General features: G+C 43.9%; 1 protein-coding gene across 1 annotated transcript in view; it reads right to left on the bottom strand.

The window, feature by feature from the left end:
• Positions 1-16,368, bottom strand: part of CFAP46 (cilia and flagella associated protein 46) — a 132,491-nt gene that overhangs the window by 29,156 nt on the left and 86,967 nt on the right. Inside the window, exons 43-47 of the mRNA XM_084841931.1 lie at positions 10,371-10,556; positions 8,555-8,695; positions 4,819-4,998; positions 1,265-1,435; positions 53-150 (exon numbers count right to left, since the gene is read on the bottom strand). Of these exons, the coding sequence (XP_084698057.1) occupies positions 53-150; positions 1,265-1,435; positions 4,819-4,998; positions 8,555-8,695; positions 10,371-10,556 (776 nt within the window). The remainder of the gene's footprint in view (positions 1-52; positions 151-1,264; positions 1,436-4,818; positions 4,999-8,554; positions 8,696-10,370; positions 10,557-16,368) is intronic.

The following is a 16,368-nucleotide window of genomic DNA, read 5'->3' as shown; positions in this document are numbered from 1 at the left end:
ATGAGGCAGCCACTTTAAAATAGACACATCACAATAACTGTTATATTCATACCTGTCTTCTGAATGCTGGAGAATGATTACGTGAAAATTTGGTGGCAATTCATTCATGATATTGAAGTGTTGTGTAGAAATACAAAGGTTTCCCCATGCCTATCCAAAAAACCCAATGAATTACTTTTTAGAATATTTTAAAATGTAGTTTCCAGTCACAAGTTCTTGAACTATTTCCATCACAAAATGCATTGATAGCCTTACTAGGGATACAGTATTTTTATTTGTAAATGTTTCATAAAATATATTTCAATGATTAATGCATAATAGTAATATTATGCAACAGAAGTAATGCAAGTTGCTCACCTAGTATTTTCCATACTAAGAAAATTTCTAAATGGTTAAACATTTCAATTTTGGGAGTAAAAATGAAATAATTGTTTAAGGGCACAATCCTGCAATTCCTGGAGAGCATTCTAGGGGCCACAGGATTTTTCTGATTGTGCTACAACTGCTATGACTTTGGGAGATCTCTCCCCACACCCACTCACAGCTGCTGCAGAAAAAATTGCAGTGCCTGCGTTCTGAGGTCACAAATGTGGCTTCTGATGAACTCGGAGAGGTCAGAAAGGGAATGTTCCGGTGGGCTGGGAGGGAAAGCGAAAGGAGAGGCCAGGATATACAACATCCTATGGCCTCTCCAGCCCCGGTTCCATATCTCCTCTCAACATGCTCAGAGGCTTGTCCAGACATACAAAACGGAGAACGTAAAGGTGGAAATTGCTTCTGTTGCTACTCCCACTCTGCGAGCAGTAGCCTGGCAGGGCATAGGGTACTCAGGAGCCTCCAAGATTGGAGACTCCTGTCTAGCAGGTGTCAACCTGATAGAGTTCCACCCTTCATTAATTTATGGATAGCACAATTAGGTAGTGAAGCATTTGGACAAGAATTAATACTTGTGGGATTAATACTCATTTTTATAAGGACCTATTTAAATACAACTTGTAGGAAGAGAGAACGAGGGTGCAATCCCATGTATGTTTAGACAGAAAGAAGTCCTATAACTCCCAGTATTCCCCAGCCTCCACAGCTGTCTGGGGAATGTTGGGAGTTATAGGATTTTATTCTAACTAAATATGCATAGGACTGCACCTTAAATTACTGTATATGCCCTCAAACAGGTGTTGAGGGCATATATATGAGTGGAACCAGGCTTCTATGCATCCATTCTTAGCGAGATGGGGAATTACGATTTTTTAACTGATCAAGTTACCTTTGAGATAGCAGATAATCTCTGCTCCACATTTTTGAGAAGGCTGCTTGTTGTATCTCCTTTTTTCTCTAAGTTTTGCTGCAGATGCAGCATTGCTGCCAGTTGTGAACTGCTGGTGTTCAACGTAGCTTCTAACAGGATGTCTTTCATCATCATCGATGCTGAACAACTCTGTAACATTTTAATATTATTCTAGTTTGGCGAATGTTTTTAAGCAGCTTGCTACTGAAAATCCTATCAAACAAGTATGAAATGAAAAGTAGCACATATTCTGCTATTATTAACAACAAAGTAAAGTAAACAAGCTCCGACAATAAAATATGAAGAGTGGATTTGCTCAACTATTTAGCTTCCTTCCAGGCAACAGTCTCTCCATAAATCTTGTTCACTTCCTGAAATCTTATTTTTCATGCCTGGTTAGGTAATATTTCTATAATTTACTAAGGGATTACTGGTGTACATAAGGGATTGTAGTGATGAAGTTTCTACCAGTGTTTGGCTGAACTAAACTACTGTCACCAGGTTGGGGTGTGAGGATGGACGTGCAGTGGACTATCTCTCTGGCTATCATTGGCTGAGCTGCTCTGATTTTAAGGACAGGGGCAGAAGAGGCAGAAGTGGCTAGATAAGGAAAGGCCTAAAGGAGGAGTCAAGTATCTGAGTAGGCAGTAGGCTAAAGAGACAACGAGATGAGACAAAACAAATAGAGAAAGCATCCTTTGAAAAGTTATTTGAATTATCTAAACACCATACACTGGTGTAGGGATTGGGCGCAGCACCTCTGCAGACATGCCCCAAGAAGGCATGGGAACTAATTCTTTGTCAGACAGGGAGGAAAGCTGGAAGGACTTGCCGAGGCATCACGGTTGTAGGAGGGGGTGGCCTGGTGAGAATATCAGTGCTAGAGAGTGTGAAGCCCAGCTGCAGTCTTATCAGTTGGATGATAGCCCAGCCCGGCTGTCCTCTGATCCCGCGGGAATGCAAGCTTCTAACGAAGAGGAGGAGGGGGTAGGAATAAGGGACCTTAGAGTCAGATGTTGGACAAAAAGGGAGGAGCAACTCAGGGTCATGAGGTGCTCCAAGAGACTAGAAGCAAAGGAGGCAACTTGGTGGAATGACCCACCTTGAGGGCAGGACTTGGTAGGCCACTCAGTCTGAAGAGGGGGGTTAGTAGTAGCCAGCAGCAGTTTAGTAGCAACTTTCATGTGGTGTTTTAACCCAGGAAGTTACCTGAAGCATCTGTTATGCAAAGCTTGCTAGAAAAGCTTGTTGTCAATTGCTGCATAAGGATACTGTCTGTAGCCTGAAGCAAAGCCTGTTTGTTTGTAGTTTGCATAATAAAAATAATTGACTGGAAACATAAGTTGACAGCTTGACTACAAAGGAAGCCAGGGGCCGGGCACCTGACAATTGGTGACTTTAGCTATTGCAAATTTTGTCAGAAAAGTGGCACAGCAAAATGTAGAATTTCCAACAAAGATCTTCGGATGACAAGAAGGATGTTTTCTTTTGAAACTTAAAAAAGGGAGAGGGGGAGAACTAGGTTTCACATTTTAAACTTGAATCTGACCAGTATGGAAGAGGTGGTGAAAGAATGTGAGTATGCTTCTCAGAAACTATCACGTTTCTCTGCTGATTGTAATGATCTTCTTGACCACAAAAGGAATGCCTCTACATCCTGTTATTAAGGCCTATAGTAGATTTCCTACCCATGGCTAGAAGATCGATGATCGGGGGGTTGGACTCGATGGTTTAAATGGTCCCTTCCAACTCTGTGATAATCAGGAGCATGAAGCAGACTTGTGCACTATTTCCCTGTGTGGATTTGCCTGTCAAGGGCTCCTTGGAGGGCTCTCTCAGTCTAATCCAGTAGCTAAGTCCAGACGCAGACAAAGGGATTCTTTTCAAAGCTTTATTCTTCTTTTACAACTTACAACTCTACAGGTAGCAACTAGATCTGAGCAGCAGCATCCCTATGCCCTAAGTTGGAACAGTTGGTCCCTGTCTGAAAAGCAATTACTGGCAGACCCCTGAATATAAGGACTAGGGAGAATCCCTCCCCTTTTCCCTTGGATCCTCTGGGCGCAACCGTTCTTTGAGCGCCAACCGGGCGCTACGCCTCCTTTCCGCGCTCTCCATTTGGCGCCGCTCTCTGCGTCTGCGCCGCGCATCCAACCAGTCTGCTGTCAGTGCTGGGTCACTCCCTGGACTGCTTTCTAATCTAGGAATGTGGGTGGGCGGAATCTCTGTCAGCTGCGGGCCCTGGGAAAAAGGGGCGCGCTCCTCTCCCAGGAGTGACTGCTCTTCCTCCGAATCAGAACTACTCTGGGATTCTATGGGCTCAGTGTCCACCCTGACATTGCCCTTTCCTGGATGATTTGTTTTTAATCTAAGGAGGCTGGCAACATAGATGACATCCTGCAGTATATCCTTGCAACAACTCTGTGGAGTGGGTGAGGAAGAGAGTGACTGGCCCAAAGTCACCTTGTGAGCCTCATGGCTGAGTGGGGATTTTAACCTGGGTCTCCCCAGTCCTAGTTTGGCACCCTAACCACTACACCACCCTGCTTAGTGTTAACCATAGATAATGCTAGTGAAAATGTAATGCTGCATCACAGTTAATAGGACTCATAATAAACTTTTTGAGTAAAAATGAGTTTGCAAATCTTGGTTACAGCTAACTGTCCAATATCTATAGTTAGCACCACTGCAGATGTCAGGAGCGCCCTTGCTGCCTTCTGAAATCCTCAAGTAGTCCAGAATCAACATGCAGACAAAAGGACTCTTTTCCAAGGCTTTATTTCCATTCAGCCTAATGACACTTACAGATGCTAATTGCCTTAGCCTAAGAGGAAAACTTGAGAAGGAGCAGTGTACCAGGGGGTTCTAGCTTTAGGGAGTCAGTGGGTCTCTGTTTGGAGGGAAAGGGCAGGAAGCCTCTGAACTTAAGGGCTAGGAGGAGAAAGTCCACCCCTTTCCTGTGGGGCATCGGGGCGCAGCTGTTGTCGTCGCACCAAGCGGGCTGAGTGCCTCCTCTCGGCGCCCACAACCTCTCACTTGTCCCTGCGCTGGTGCCTCGCGTCCAGAAGCTCCAGTTGTACCTCCCTTTCCCTGCCAGGGTCACTGTCACTCTCAGGAATGTGAGAGGGGAGGGACTCTCCCTCCAGCTGTGTCTCTGAAGAGCGAGTGGGTTCCTCTCCCACGGTTTCTATCTCTTCAGAATCAGAACTGCTTCGGGCTCTATGGGCCCCGATCCAACCCTGACATCAGACATAATGCTGATCCTGCTCATGCTAACCAGGAAGGAAGAGGGGTTGCATGGATGAAAGGAGGAGCAGTATATGAGCTCATGGCATGCTCCCAATTAGCCTAACCATTATTAGGAGATGGCTAGTATTAAGTTTGCGCCAGGCTGAGAAGTATTTGCTACATATTTAAAAATAAATACTTTCATTAAAAATATAATAGTCTGCATTCATAGTTTGTTAATACTCTTAACATTAATTTGGCGTATTATTGTTCTAAATGACTGGTTAAAGTAGTTGTTGTCTTACCTGATAAAGGGCCAAAAACTGGGTTGCTGAAACTGGGTCAAATCGTCCAAAGCACTCTACCATTTCTAAACTAGCAGCAGCCAAGGTATCTATCATGTTGTTATTAATTGCAACATTAATGCATTGCAGCAAAACCTCCGTTGACTGAAACAGGTATTTCTGGGTCGAGGTCTGTCTCTTCTATATAGTAATAATCAAAAACCTTTGCATTCAGTATTGTTTAAACTACATAATCAAATGTAGCTATAAAAACATACAGCAGTTTATAACTTCTGAGAGAAGATTCTGATCTCGTGTAACAATTTCTAATGAAAAGTATGAAATGCTGCTAGAGAGCGGTGAGCTCACCTTAAAAATCAATTGAACACTTCTCACATTTGAAAACCCTACACGGAGTCAGAATGTTTGCAGGGCCTGCTCTCCTCCGCCATGTGCTCCATTAGCCTTGCCCAACCTGGTACTCACCAGATATACCGGACTGCAACTCCCATCATCTCCACTCTTCATTTCCAGACAGGCATTGGCCATGCTGGCAGGGAAAGATGGGATTTGCAGTCCAACACATCTGAAGGGCACCAGGTTGAAAAAAAACCCTACATGTTGGGGAAGGGGAAGGCAGCAGAAGCTTCACAGCCAGCAAAAGTAAAGTGAACTGCCAGAGCAGGGATGCTGGCAGCATCGTCTTCCAATGGGGGATCATGTGGTACACTCATCCCGCTGGCAAAATGCCTTACCTGTGGCTATTGGAGAGGAAGAGAGGCCTGATTGGCCTCTCCCATCTGCTACATTGACTGTGTTCACATGACATGACAACCCATCGCAGGTGACAAGCCACTATGGGTTGTCGTGTTGTGTGAACCCAGACCGATTCCTGCAGGGTGGCTTGTGCATAGGCAACAAACCACCCTAACAACCCACAGCTTGTTCTTGGGGTTGTTGTACTCACGATGGGTTGGCGTGTCGTCCAAAGCTGGCACTGTGAACCCATTGTGGGTTGTGAGCATCAGTGAGCAAGCTGCTTGGTAAGAGTGGCAGAAACCTCTGTTGCTCTTGCGGAGCAATCTCACCTGTAAATGATTGACAGCCCCTCCAAGTAGCATTTTGGAGGGGCTGTCACTCGCTCAGCAATGCCAGGGGACTTGTTGGCAGAACCTGTTTTGTCTGCTGCCAAGTCCCCCTCGCTGCATGAACTGCAACACCAGTCACATTTTTTGGCTTAAATTTTTTTTTGGGGGGGGAATCAGGCATTTCTGCAAAAACAAGCCTAAAAAATGTCTTTTTCACAGAGATCTACACACCACCCTTTTTCCCCTGCCGTTCATACTAACCGCAGGAACCTTTTATAGCTGTCAAATGTAGCCGCAGTTACTGCAAAAGGAAGCAAAAAAGGGGGTGGTTTGTAGATCTCTATGAAAAAGACATGTTGAGGACTTGGGCAAGTAGGGATTCGAAGCAGGGCACCTCCAAGGGGCGGGGCACTACTTTAAAGCCTGGGGATCACCCTACGAAGCGGGTGATCTGCACCCCTTTTCCCCACCTGTCAACTGTCAAAGGCTGCGAACTCAGCCTATGTACAGCCTCCCCTTGCCAGCTCCCTTGTATGTTTGACAGCTGAAACATACAAGGCACCACACGAAGGCAACAGATAGATAGCCAGACAGACAGACAGACAGTCAGGACATTTGCGCATATTGCTGTGGCTGAAAAAAATTTTCAGCCCCATTTTTGCACAGATGCCCAAACAATTTTTTTTTTAAAGCCAGGAATTGTGACCGGAGTCGTGGTTCCTGCAGCAATGGGGACTTGGCAGCAGACAAGATGGGCTCCACTGCCAAGTCCCCTGGGATACCTGTTGGGCCTGTCAGGAAGACCTAGGGGGAAGGAGGGGGAAGACAACGCACGGTGAGCCCAGTTGTCTGTCAGGCTCACCGTGGGTTGTTCAGACGTGGTTTATTTTTCAGGGTGGGTTGCCATGTCACGTGAACTTGACCATTGACCGTCTCCTCAGAAATGAGTTTTTTTTTCCTTTGGGAAAGAAAATGATGTAGCCGGTGGGGAAAGGAATTGAGCCTGCTTGGAGGCTCAATTCTTTTCACAAGAATTCTTTTTGCAAGAATTCAAGCAAGGGATGCTTATATGGTACAGCACCCCTGCTCTGAATTCTCATCCCAACCTTCACCTACCCAGCATTGCAACAGCAACTAATTTTTGGAGCCACACTCATCACACATATCACAGTGAGAGTATATCCGTGGCCTGCCATTTCACACATACACTTTTCCAAAGGTCCTCATGTACCTTGTCATAGTTGGGAGGCCTAATGGCTATTTAGAAACCCTATACATCTGTCAGTGATTCCCCGAAGTCTGAGGAGAATCACTGACGAAGTCTGGAGGTGCACACTTTCTGAATAGAAATGTAAGGCATACTTCACTCTTAAACATTTCCATATTTACTTAAAAGAATGACCTGCCCTTAAAGGATCACTGTCCTCATATTTCTGCATGAGCTGCTGTTCTGAGAATGTCCTCCGATTATAAGGAGCCAAGCCCAGAGCAGAAAGGCAATGGATAGCTTGTCTTGAGATTGCTTAATTCTGCCATGCTTAATTCTGCCATGTCTTTACATTTAAAATGACTCCAAATGCAGAGGCAGAACAGAATGATCACCCCAAACAGAAGCTATTTGGAAGAAGGCATGGCCATAGAAGTGAATTATACAGACACAGCACAGAGGACTCTTTTGTTGGTGGTCTCGGTCCCCTGAAGCTATTATTAGTTCCTCCATTTAATTGTCACTGCATATAAACAGTACTGTCAGCATACAGTAGTATGTCATAACACACAGTTTGGAAATTGCTAGCTTATATAGTCCAGCCATTTACTTCTTCTAAGTACATGCATTTGCAATTGCACAGTAGTTTTTGTCATCCCCCTGTGTCCCCCCCCCCCCATTTTAGGATACCATTTGGTTTTGTACCTCAAAATGTAATTTGTCTTTTTTTAAAAAAAATTGAAATCACATTTGTTTCATGCTAATTTTTTCTTTGAACTCATTTGTTTCATGCTAATTTTTTCTTTGTACTCATATTTGTCTTTGCGTTTTCTTTCCCTTTATTCTTTTTTAAAACATTTTTTTTGTGCTGGCAGCGAGGGCATCAGAGCAGACAGTTGTTTCTGGCAGCTGCCATTTCCTCCCAAAATGCCTTGACACAACACCATTGCAGAGTGGAGTGGGAGGCAGTTGCAGCTGCCGCAAAAATGGTAACTACCAGTAGGATCTGCCATTTTTGAAGTGGTCAACACATCTGTCAACAAAAACAGTGCTGCCTCAAGGCATTTTGGAGGGGAAATAGGTCATGTTCCAATGTTCAGCTTATTTCAAAAGAGACTTTCCAAAATGGACAGGACAAAGAAATTGAAGCAAAGGAAGGATAAAAACACAGAGAAATGAGCATGGAAGATATTAAGGTATATGAGAAAAGTACCCAATTTACCCAAAAGTACCCAAGAATTTTAGTGTTTTTTCACAGCTTGTTCAAATTCCACACTATTTCCTTTCATTTACTGAAATTCTCCTTTAAAATAGTTAGTATACAAATATTCCAGAGGTTAAATGGAAAGTCTCCCTTAACATTATCCTTCCTTGTTCATCTTCACAGTACTGACCTGGCAAGTCTTGCTCTTAGAAATTACTTTTTATAAAAGAAAGTACTCAAGTTATCACATGAACATACCCGTAATTCAATAGCCTTCCGCTTGTACTCATCAAGCTGTTTTTTAGTAAGCGGTAAACAAGTTGTTGGTGTTTCACTTTCATCACATTTTGCTTCTGCTTCGGGTGAGGGAGATTTCTCAGAGACAGTTTTAACTTCCTCCTGTACATCACAAACAAATAAACCACCGTCAAAATGTAATGCATTTAAAATAAACAAAGATGCAACAAGTCCTAAGATGGCAGGAAAGGCTGACTACATATGCAAGCTCCTTCTTTTCCTGAAATGGCACACTAGTGCAGATACAGAGGCTATTCGTGGCATTTGACTATAATAGAGAGAAGGGAGGGACCTGCTGCCAACACCACGAGATGGCATTCTAAAGACCATCTGGCAATGCCAGGAGCCAGGGATGACAATACAAAACTTGGGCTGCTCGTATTAACAATAGTGAATGTTTCTATCTGGGTTGCCTATTATAAAAGTTGTTCTAGCTCATATTATATACTGAATAAGTCCAACAATATAACCATTTATTTCAGTAGAATGCAAATCCATGGTGCAGTTGATAAATGAATGAACTCTAAATAAATGTATTAATCATTTATTTGTTAAAATGCTTCTATACCAATTGATCTCAGGGCGGGGCACAATAACACAAATAATTTCAATATGAAGCTAATTCATTATAATCATCAGCAGGTTAAGCAAACAAATCAACAATCATGCTACAGTCAATTAGACCCAAACACTTAGGTCAATAGCTAAGTCTTAAACAGATGATGAAATGAGACCAACGTCGGCACCAGCTAGGCTTCTTAGGGAATCAAGGAATCACAGAACAGTAGGGTTGGAAGGGGCCTATAAGACCATAGAGTCCAACCCCCTGCTCAGTGCAGGAATCTAAGTCAAAGCATCCCTGACAAGTGGCTGTCCAGCTTCATCTTGAATGCCTCCGGTGTGGGACAGCCCACCACCTCCCTAGGTAATTGGCTCCATTGTCATATTGCTCTAACAGTCAGGAAGTTTTTCCTGATGTTCAGCTGGAATCTGGCCTCCTGTAACTTGAGCCCATTATTCTGTGTCCTGCATTCTGGGATGATTGAGAAGAGATCCTGGCCTTCCTCTCTGTGACAACCTTTCAAGTACTTGAAGAGTGCTAACCTATCTCCCCTCAGTCTTTTCTTCTCAAGGCTAAACATACCCAGTTCTTTCAGTCTCTCCTCATAGGGCTTTGTTTCCAGTCCTCTGAAAGGGGAGGGGGGCATTCTATAACTGGGGCACCATAGTCGAGAATTATGCAGTCACTGTTTTCATTTTTTAGCATTTGCTGTCTGCTCAGCTTTTATAAATGGCATAACCAGGAAAGGATTTAAAGAATTTCATCACCTTTCCACAAATGGCCAATACGCTATTAAAAGGTAGTATTTATTTCTACCCGGTAATGTTAGTCCAAATTAACTGATCGCATGAAGAGGGCTTTTGAAATTAGGCGGAGTACTGCATGAGATTAGGTTGAAGGTTGCAGGTTACCCACCCTTGCCTTAAACAAACACAAGGCAACACATACATAACTGGGCGAGACACTAATCACCTGAAAACTATGACAGTAGTGATATGCCTCTGGACTGCATTTTACTTCAGGGTACTTTCAGTTTACTAGTCTCTCTCTCTCTCTCCCTCACTCACAATCTCCCCCCCTCCATGAATAATATAATTAATCTTTGTTTATTTATCAAATATACCAATTCCAACCTTCAGGGGGAATGGGCCATTGGTTATGTAGCCAAAATGGCATCACCCTTGCACAAAAGAGACCTATCAGCACAGGCCTTACCACTCTCTCACACCAGAGAAGATCTGAACAGAAAGGATCTGTATGATCAGCAAGTAAATGCAGGCTCCTTCCAGTGAGATAGAGGTACTTGGCTTTGATATCAGGACAGCCGGTATAAAGACTCTGTAGGCTTGTTAGTTGAGCCTGGGCGTTATGACCAATTGTGTGCCCAAGGGTTATCCATGCCTGTTAGAATCCAGAAAATGTAAAAGAAAACTAGTGCTTTAAAATGTGTTTAAAATGTGCTGTAAAATAGCAATATTATGAATTACACAAATGATCCAATGCTTTAAAAATTGGGTATTAGGGCTTCACTAAAAATCATCGAATGAAAGAACCACACGTGAAAAATTCCTGGATTATGCCAACTACTGACCAGTTGCCATATACTCATTTTGGGCAAGGTGCTTGAGTGAGTGAGTGGTGGCTGGGCGATTCCAAGCACCCTTGGATAACACTGATTATCTGGCTCCAAATAACTGCATAACAGAAAGCTAGCAGTTTAAAAAGCAACTCAAACACTTGCTTCCAGATTGGGACAGGTCAGCAGAGCACTCTTCTGCAAAGTTTGCTAACCTGTTCCATTCTGGAAATGAGTGTTTCCACTCATTTTGGGTTGCTTTTTGTTAGCTCCCCTTGCACCAACAGTGGATCCCGCTGGTGCACAGGCAGGCTTCGATACTGACCTTGGTTTGGTATTGAAACTGCTTAGGTCACCCTGATGCTGGATGAGGGAGAGGGGAAATGCAACCCAGTTGATTACCCTGGAGCTCTCAGCAGAGTTCAGTTCCACCAACCAAGGTATCCTTCTGGATTGGTGGTCCAAGATGGTAATGGGGGCACTGTGCCTTAGTGGTTCTATTCCTATCTGGATGGTCATTTCTTTCAGTTGGTGATAGAGAGACCATTGCCCTGCTCCATGGAAGTTACATAACAGTGTTCTGCAGGGCTCTATATTGTTCCCCCTGCTGCTTGACATAAAACCACTGATTGCGGTCATCCAGGAATCTGGAGTGAGGTATCATTAGTACACTCTTTCTCTCCTTTTAATCAAATTCAGGTGAAGCTGTAGAAGTACTGAACCACAGTTCAGGATCAGCAGTGAATTCAATGGTGGCCAATAAGCTGAAGTTCAGTCCAGATGGTAGAGAGGTGCTTTTGGTAGATCATAGAATCATAGATCATAGAATTATAGAATAGTAGGGTTGGAAGTGACCCTTCATGGATCACTGCCTTGTTGTGGCGAAGGGGCTTGCGTAACCCAGTGAAGCCATAAGCTATGACGTGCAGGGCCACCCAAGACGGACAGGTCATGGCAGAGAGTTCTGACAAAATGTGGTCCACTGGAGAAGGAAATGGCAACCCACTCCAGTATTCTTGCCAAGAAAACCCCATGCAACGTATCACAAGTTTTAAAGATATGATGCCGGAAGATGCGCCCCTCAGGTCGGAAGGTGTCCCATATACTACTGGGGAAGAGCAGAGGGTATTTCCAAGTAGTGCCAGAAAGAGTGAAGTGGCTGGGCCAAAGCCAAAAGGACACTCAGCTGTGGATGTGTCTGGTGGTGAAAAGAAAATCCGATGCTGTAAAGAACAATATTGTTTAGGAACCTGGAATGTCAGATCAATGAATCAAGGTAAGCTGGAGGTGGTCAAACATGAGATGGCAAGATTGAACATCGACATCTTGGGAATCAGTGAACTAAAATGGACAGGCATGGGCGAATTTAATTCAGGTGACCATCGTATCTACTATTGTGGGCAAGAATCCCTTAGAAGAAATGGAGTAGCACTCATAGTCAACAAAAGGGTGGGAAAAGCAGTACTGGGGTACAATCTTAAAAATGATAGAATGATCTCAGTACGAATCCAAGGCAAACCATTCAACATCACAGTAATTCAAGTCTATGCCCCAACCACTGATGCCGAAGAAGCTGAGGTTGATCGGTTCTATGAAGACCTACAACACCTTCTAGAACTAACACCAAAAAAAGATGTCCTCTTCATCATAGGGGATTGGAATGCTAAAGTAGGAAGTCAAGAAATCACCGGGATAACAGACAGGCATGGCCTTGGTGTACAAAATGAAGCAGGACAAAAGCTAATAGAGTTTTGCCAAGAGAACATGCTGATCATAGCAAACACTCTTTTCCAACAGCACAAGAGACGAATCTACACATGGACACCACCAGATGGTCAATATTGAAATCAGACTCATTATGTCCTTTGCAGCCAAAGATGGAGAAGTTCTATACAGTCAGTCAAAACAACACCTGGAACTGACTGTGGCTCAGATCATGAGCTTCTTGTTACAAAATTTCGGCTTAAATTGAAGAACGCAGGGAAAACCACTAAACCATTCAGGTATGACCTAAATCATATCCCTTATGAATATACAGTGGAGGTGAGGAATCGATTTAAGGGATTAGACCTGATAGACAGAGTGCCTGAGGAACTATGGACGGAGGTCCGTAACATTGTTCAGGAGGCAGCAACGAAATCCATCCCAAACAAAAAGAAATGCAAGAAAGCAAAGTGGCTGAAAGCAAAATTATTGCAAAATTTTGGCTTAAATTGAAGAATGTAGGGAAAACCCCCCTTCATGGATCACTGCCTTGTTGTGGCGAAGGGGCTTGCGTAACTCAGTGAAGCCATAAGCTATGCCGTGCAGGGCCACCCAAGACGGACAGGTCATGGTGGAGAGTTCTGACAAAATCTGGTCCACTGGAGAAGGAAATGGCAACCCACTCCAGTATTCTTGCCAAGAAAACCCCATGCAACGTATCACAAGGCTAAAAGAGATGACGCCGGAAGATGAGCCCCTCAGGTCGGAAGGTGTCTAATATACTACTGGGGAAGAGCAGAGGGTATTTCCAAGTAGTGCCAGAAAGAGTGAAGTGGCTGGGCCAAAGCCAAAAGGACACTCAGCTGTGGATGTGTCTGGTGGTGAAAAGAAAATCCGATGCTGTAAAGAACAATATTGTTTAGGAACCTGGAATGTCAGATCAATGAATCAAGGTAAGCTGGAGGTGGTCAAACATGAGATGGCAAGATTGAACATCGACATCTTGGGAATCAGTGAACTAAAATGGACAGGCATGGGCGAATTTAATTCAGGTGACCATCGTATCTACTATTGTGGGCAAGAATCCCTTAGAAGAAATGGAGTAGCACTCATAGTCAACAAAAGGGTGGGAAAAGCAGTACTGGGGTACAATCTTAAAAATGATAGAATGATCTCAGTACGAATCCAAGGCAAACCATTCAACATCACAGTAATTCAAGTCTATGCCCCAACCACTGATGCCGAAGAAGCTGAGGTTGATCGGTTCTATGAAGACCTACAACACCTTCTAGAACTAACACCAAAAAAAGATGTCCTCTTCATCATAGGGGATTGGAATGCTAAAGTAGGAAGTCAAGAAATCACCGGGATAACAGACAGGCATGGCCTTGGTGTACAAAATGAAGCAGGACAAAAGCTAATAGAGTTTTGCCAAGAGAACATGCTGATCATAGCAAACACTCTTTTCCAACAGCACAAGAGACGAATCTACACATGGACACCACCAGATGGTCAATATTGAAATCAGACTCATTATGTCCTTTGCAGCCAAAGATGGAGAAGTTCTATACAGTCAGTCAAAACAACACCTGGAACTGACTGTGGCTCAGATCATGAGCTTCTTGTTACAAAATTTCGGCTTAAATTGAAGAACGCAGGGAAAACCACTAAACCATTCAGGTATGACCTAAATCATATCCCTTATGAATATACAGTGGAGGTGAGGAATCGATTTAAGGGATTAGACCTGATAGACAGAGTGCCTGAGGAACTATGGACGGAGGTCCGTAACATTGTTCAGGAGGCAGCAACGAAATCCATCCCAAACAAAAAGAAATGCAAGAAAGCAAAGTGGCTGAAAGCAAAATTATTGCAAAATTTTGGCTTAAATTGAAGAATGTAGGGAAAACCCCCCTTCATGGATCACTGCCTTGTTGTGGCGAAGGGGCTTGCGTAACTCAGTGAAGCCATAAGCTATGCCGTGCAGGGCCACCCAAGACGGACAGGTCATGGTGGAGAGTTCTGACAAAATCTGGTCCACTGGAGAAGGAAATGGCAACCCACTCCAGTATTCTTGCCAAGAAAACCCCATGCAACGTATCACAAGGCTAAAAGAGATGACGCCGGAAGATGAGCCCCTCAGGTCGGAAGGTGTCTAATATACTACTGGGGAAGAGCAGAGGGTATTTCCAAGTAGTGCCAGAAAGAGTGAAGTGGCTGGGCCAAAGCCAAAAGGACACTCAGCTGTGGATGTGTCTGGTGGTGAAAAGAAAATCCGATGCTGTAAAGAACAATATTGTTTAGGAACCTGGAATGTCAGATCAATGAATCAAGGTAAGCTGGAGGTGGTCAAACATGAGATGGCAAGATTGAACATCGACATCTTGGGAATCAGTGAACTAAAATGGACAGGCATGGGCGAATTTAATTCAGGTGACCATCGTATCTACTATTGTGGGCAAGAATCCCTTAGAAGAAATGGAGTAGCACTCATAGTCAACAAAAGGGTGGGAAAAGCAGTACTGGGGTACAATCTTAAAAATGATAGAATGATCTCAGTACGAATCCAAGGCAAACCATTCAACATCACAGTAATTCAAGTCTATGCCCCAACCACTGATGCCGAAGAAGCTGAGGTTGATCGGTTCTATGAAGACCTACAACACCTTCTAGAACTAACACCAAAAAAAGATGTCCTCTTCATCATAGGGGATTGGAATGCTAAAGTAGGAAGTCAAGAAATCACCGGGATAACAGACAGGCATGGCCTTGGTGTACAAAATGAAGCAGGACAAAAGCTAATAGAGTTTTGCCAAGAGAACATGCTGATCATAGCAAACACTCTTTTCCAACAGCACAAGAGACGAATCTACACATGGACACCACCAGATGGTCAATATTGAAATCAGACTCATTATGTCCTTTGCAGCCAAAGATGGAGAAGTTCTATACAGTCAGTCAAAACAACACCTGGAACTGACTGTGGCTCAGATCATGAGCTTCTTGTTACAAAATTTCGGCTTAAATTGAAGAACGCAGGGAAAACCACTAAACCATTCAGGTATGACCTAAATCATATCCCTTATGAATATACAGTGGAGGTGAGGAATCGATTTAAGGGATTAGACCTGATAGACAGAGTGCCTGAGGAACTATGGACGGAGGTCCGTAACATTGTTCAGGAGGCAGCAACGAAATCCATCCCAAACAAAAAGAAATGCAAGAAAGCAAAGTGGCTGAAAGCAAAATTATTGCAAAATTTTGGCTTAAATTGAAGAATGTAGGGAAAACCCCCCTTCATGGATCACTGCCTTGTTGTGGCGAAGGGGCTTGCGTAACTCAGTGAAGCCATAAGCTATGCCGTGCAGGGCCACCCAAGACGGACAGGTCATGGTGGAGAGTTCTGACAAAATCTGGTCCACTAGAGAAGGAAATGGCAACCCACTCCAGTATTCTTGCCAAGAAAACCCCATGCAACGTATCACAAGGCTAAAAGATATGACGCCGGAAGATGAGCCCCTCAGGTCGGAAAGTGTCTAATATACTACTGGGGAAGAGCAGAGGGTATTTCCAAGTAGTGCCAGAAAGAGTGAAGCGGCTGGGCCAAAGCCGAAAGGACACTCAGCTGTGGATGTGTCTGGTGGTGAAAAGAAAATCCGATGCTGTAAAGAACAATATTGTTTAGGAACCTGGAATGTCAGATCAATGATCAATGAGGAACTATGGACGGAGATCCGTAACATTGTTCAGGAGGCAGCAACTCAATCCATCCCAAACAAAAAGAAATGCAAGAAAGCCAAGTGGCTGTCTGAGGAGGCTTTACAAGTAGCTGAGGAAAGAAGGGAAGCAAAAAGCAAGGGAGAAAGGGGAAGATATATCCAACTGAATGCAGAGTTCCAGAGAATAGCAAGGAGAGACAAGAAGGCCTTCTTA

Source organism: Heloderma suspectum, chromosome 3 (genome assembly GCF_057233095.1).
Source record: "Heloderma suspectum isolate Gila_16-S chromosome 3, 16-S_ref, whole genome shotgun sequence".
NCBI lineage: Eukaryota > Metazoa > Chordata > Lepidosauria > Squamata > Helodermatidae > Heloderma > Heloderma suspectum.
The sequence above is the reverse complement of the archived record's forward strand: the minus strand, read 5'-3'. Positions and strand labels throughout refer to the sequence as shown.